We start from the raw sequence: 5,000 nt of genomic DNA, 5'->3' as shown, positions 1-5,000 counted from the left end.
CTACTGCAGATGTTACGATTGTCATTAATATTAATAATAATTATTACTTGTTATACGCTTTATATTTTGTTATAAAATTGTTATCAACAGTATTAATAAAAATAAATTATTTTACATTGTTTTCTGGATGTATCGTATGTGAATCGGTTTGTTATAGTATTAAAGTGCGATCAGTTATGTTATTCCTCTATAATGTTTAAAGAATTAAAGCACGTCAAATATTATCGATGACTGATGATTGTTGGTCACGATGACGTCACTGCGCGCGTGCGTCGCTCAAATCGTTCCGAGCGGAAACCGGCGGCTCGCGTGGCGACGGATGACTGGAGGACACGCAGCAAATGATTTGATGTGACGCGCGACGTCGCTATATGAGTGTATTAACAGACGAACACGCGGCTGATAGACGCGTTTAACCGATGATCGCGCGCTTCGTGTTTTCGGTGAGTGCGTTTCTATTGATCATCACGCGATCACAGCTGCAACATCTGCACTAAATACTGAATATATCTGTAGTGTGTGTGTGTCATTGTCCATTATATTGTGTTGCATCTCGTGTTTCATACATGCATCAGTATCTTCAGTTCAACCAGTAATCAATATAAATGCAGTGTGCAGGTGACTTCTAGAAGCTGCTGTTAAATCATGATATCATAAAGTCATGATTTTAGACACTACAATGATGTTTAGTTGCAGTACTTGGCAGTAAAATTTAAATATCATAGTATTGTATTATAGTAATCCAACTGTGCCATTACAGAACCTTATTGTTAGATATTTGTCCAATATTAGACAGCAGGTGTACTGTACACCTGATCCGTGTGTATGATCTGTGTGCATGAGTTTATGTAGTGAGGTCTTACAGTTGTATATGATGAATACGTTTATAATTCTCAGTATAAGAATTATAAACACAAAGCAGATCTACGGGATCATTTTCATACAGTATTTAAACTGCTGAGCATGACTTTATCAGAAAACACCACAATAATAGACAAATAATCATCATTTTGAGTTTCAATAATGTTCTTCATGGTAAAGTTGAGTCGAGGCGTCAACGCTCCGTTCTACACACTTCTGCACATTAATCATTGCTCTTCACTATCACAAAAGTGACCGATTATGGTTGAAAAACGGCGTAATTCTCCGAAAGGTGAGGAGTTTGGATGTCATGCATTTATTTATTTTGTGGAATTTGATAATTTTCCACGGCACACCTGACAATCTTTCACGGCACACTAGTGTACGGCACAGTGGTTGGAAACACTGCTTTAGACAATTAGCCAATTAGCTTCTGATATGAGGTGTACCTGTGGATGTATTTTAAGGCCTTCAAACTCAGTGTCTCTTTGCTTGACATCATGGGAAAATCGAAAGAAACCTCCACAACTCTGGTTCATCCTTGGGAGCAATTTACAAACACCTGAAGGTGCCACGTTCATCTGTACAAACAATAGTATGCAAGTATAAACACCATGTGACCACACAGTCATCACACCGCTCAGGAAGGAGACGCATTCTGTCTCCTAGAGATGAACGTAGTTTGTGTGAAAAGTGCAAATCAATCCCAGAACAACAGCAAAGGACCTTGTGAAGATGCTGGAGGAAACAGGTGGACGAGTATCTAGATCCACAGCAAAACCAGTCCTATATGGACATCACCTGAAAGGCTCAGCAAGGAAGAAGCCGCTGCTCCAAAACCACCATAAACAAGCCAGACTACAGTTTGCAAGTGCACATGGGGACAAAGATCTGACTTTAGGAGAAATGTCCTCTGGTCTGATGAAACACATATTGAACTGTTTGGCCATAATGACCATCGTTATGTTTGGAGGATAAAGTGAAGAACAGCATCCCAACCATGAAGCATGGGGGTGCAGCATCATGTTGTGGGGGTGTTTGCTGCAGGAGGGACGGGTGCACTTCACTAAATAGATGATGACATCATGAGGAAGGAACATTATGTGGATATATTGAAGCAACATCTCAAGACATCAGACGGGAAGTTAAAGCTCGTCACAAATGGGTCTTCCAAATGGACAATGACCCCAAGCACACCTCCAAAGTTGTGGCACAAGGGCTTAAGGACAACAAAGTCTATTTAGGCTTGCACCTAAGTTTGGAGTAATCGATTCTACCTTTTTTTTTAACCAGCAGATGACTCAATACACATATTTAAACATCTGCTTTTAGTGAAGTGTGACCGCTTCCAGGTTTCGACATGTGTTAAGTCTTGATTTAAGTAGAGGATTAGACTTTGAGTTTGTGTCTCGGCACAGGAAGTAGAACACCCTTCTGAAGTATCTCTCTTCCATCTGTCTGTGGGTTCAGCTCTGAGCGAACACATTAAATATTAAGCAGAAATCTGTCAGCTTCCTCTGGGTTTATTACTCCATTTTCCATTCTGACACTAATGCTTGAGTCATGAATGATGTGCGGATGCCACATTTCCTCGCGGGTCTCCTTCAATCCTGATCTGTAGATGTTGATTGTGTCACCCACATCACAGCATTCTTTTTACGTTTATTCAATTAGCACACGGTTTTATTCGAAGGGGCTTAAAAATGAGGAGAAACAAGCATCTTATCCGAAAGAAGGCAACGATATTAGCCGTATAGAAATACTGAATTTCAACAGTTAATCAAAATAGTTCACTGCTATAGAGTAGAAAGCATAAAAACTGAGATTTTGGGCCCTCAGTATTACTCACACATGCTGTATATTATTATCCAAAGGGAAACTGGCTCCCCATGTGAGTCTGATTCATCTCAATGGAGTTTTCCTTAATTGAGAATGTTTCTCTTGAGGTTTCTAAACACAACATTAATTGTGAAAGATGGTGAATGCATCGAAAGTTTGAAATCCCCTGGACTAGAGATTAGGAGTCTTGAGTTTTGTCTCTGCGGGGTTGAGCTGAAGGAGGCAATTCTCCATCTAGGCCGAGATGATTGAAAGGCAGTCTGGAATAACCGGTAACGCTGCATGTTTTTATGACTGGGAGCAGTGCTTTTATACAGCCATGGCCAAACGTTTTGGCAGTGACATGTTGTGTTTCACAAAGTTTTCTGCTTCAGTTGTTGTGGTGTTGATTCACATTGTTTCTAGATTATTGTTCAGAGTGATCAGATGCATTTTAAATAATTGCAAAAAGCTTCATTGGCCAAAAAAAAGAACTTTATCACAAAAACCCAAATTTCACAGTTTTTTGGCCCTGGCACAACATGACCAGCTAACATCATTTCTCTAATCATATCAGCAGCACCTGGGAAAGTGTGAACGAGCACTAGTCAGGTGACATCACTCGATCATTCTGATTGGATTGTAAGAGCAGACTGATGCTATAAAAGGAGGGAAGAAGTGCTTTCAATCATTGTGTTGTTGTTAGTGACGGTTAGCTCTAAAGAAACACGTGCACCATTAGCCCTTTGCATCAAAATTGACTGGCATACAAGGAAATTGCTGCAAGGAATATTGCACCTGAAAGAACCATTTACCGGATCATCAAGAACTTCAAGGAGAGAGATTCAACTGCAGTGAAGAAGGCTTCAGGACATCCAGCAGGGGCCAGGACCGTCTCCTCCTGAGGACTCCGCTACAGGATTGTGTCAGCACCAGTGCAGAGCTCAAGATTGGCAGCAGGTTGGTGTGAGGGCGTCTGCACACACAGTGAGGCGAAGACTTCTGGGCAATGGCCTGGTGTCAAGAAGGGCAGCAAAGAAGCCACATCTCTCCAAGACAAACATCAAGGACAGACTGAAATTCTGCAGGAAGTACAAGGATTGGACAGCAGAAGACTGGTGCAAAGTTATTTCCCCTTCTGACTGTTTGGGACATCTGGAAAATCGATAGTCTGGAGAAGAGGTGAACGCAACCATGAGTCTTGAGTCGTGCCAACAGTGAAGCATCCTGAGAGCATCCATGTGTGGGGTTGCTCATCATCACAGGGAGTGGGCTCGCTCACAATCCTGCACAAAAACACGGCCATGAATAAAGAATGGCATCAAAACCGCAAGAGCAACTTCTCCCAACGATCCAGGAGCGATCTGTGCATTTTCCAGCATGATGGAGCAGCATGTCACAAGGCAAGAGTGATGAAGTGGCTCGGAGATCATTACAGTGATATTTTGGATCTGTGGCCAGACAACTCACCGGATCTTAATCCCATAGAGAACCTGTGGTCAATCCTCAAAAGGCGAGTGGACAAACAGAAGCCCATAAACTGTGATCAACTCTGAGCACTAATAAGGCAAGAATGGATCTCCATCAGTCAGGATTTGGTCCAGAAGCTGATATCCAGCATGCCAGAGAGAAGTGCAGAGGTTATGAAGAACAAGGGTCAACACAGTAAATATTGACTCTTTGCATATATTGAATTTTTTTGCCAATAAAAGTCTTTAAAACTCATGAAATGCTTCTGATTGTTTTCCAGTTCATAAAAACACGTGAACAAATCTATAAACACTGAAGCAGCAAACTTTGCAAAACACAACATGTAGGTCACTGCCAATACATTTGGCCACGGCTGTATATGGAAAAGAGGATGGGGCCAAACACTGAACCCTGAGGTACTCCAGTGCTTAGACACATTTTCTCTCCAGGAAAATTGGAAGGATCTGACCGCGAGACTCACACCAGTGAAGCTCAGAGTGGGTGGACAGGAGGAACTGGTGATGTAGCAATATTTACTGTCATGTTTTGATAGTAATCACTTGTGTTTGTGTTTACAGGCAGTGGTGTTTATCTCCATCTAGTGGTCATGTTAAGTGTTTGTGTTCTGCTGCTTCTGGCGGCTCCGGCGGCTCTCAGTTCCGACTCTGATACACAGAGATACCGTCAAGACTCCAACTTGGAGATCTGTATCCTCCTCGCACACGCATGTGTACATGTAGAAATGTGTGTTTGTGTTTCTTGTGTGTTCTATTGTCCTGAACATGTGCCTCAGATAAGCGTTTGTTTGAGACGAAGAGGAAAGATCAGCTGAACGCTCTCAAGAACCTGGT

At 42.0% G+C, this 5,000-nt stretch overlaps 1 protein-coding gene across 1 annotated transcript in view; it reads left to right on the top strand.

Annotated features, from left to right (window-relative positions):
- Positions 1 to 297: 297 nt before the first annotated feature.
- The window catches only part of LOC127661126 (coiled-coil domain-containing protein 134-like), a 13,326-nt gene continuing 8,623 nt past the window's right edge, over positions 298 to 5,000 (top strand). Inside the window, exons 1-3 of the mRNA XM_052151708.1 lie at positions 298 to 443; positions 4,728 to 4,856; positions 4,943 to 5,000. The exon at positions 4,943 to 5,000 is cut by the window's right edge and continues 64 nt beyond it. Of these exons, the coding sequence (XP_052007668.1) occupies positions 4,757 to 4,856; positions 4,943 to 5,000 (158 nt within the window). The 5' untranslated portion in view covers positions 298 to 443; positions 4,728 to 4,756. The remainder of the gene's footprint in view (positions 444 to 4,727; positions 4,857 to 4,942) is intronic.

This window comes from Xyrauchen texanus, chromosome 2 (assembly GCF_025860055.1).
Source record: "Xyrauchen texanus isolate HMW12.3.18 chromosome 2, RBS_HiC_50CHRs, whole genome shotgun sequence".
Classification (NCBI taxonomy): Eukaryota; Metazoa; Chordata; class Actinopteri; order Cypriniformes; family Catostomidae; genus Xyrauchen; species Xyrauchen texanus.
This window is presented reverse-complemented; position numbering and strand designations above follow the sequence as displayed.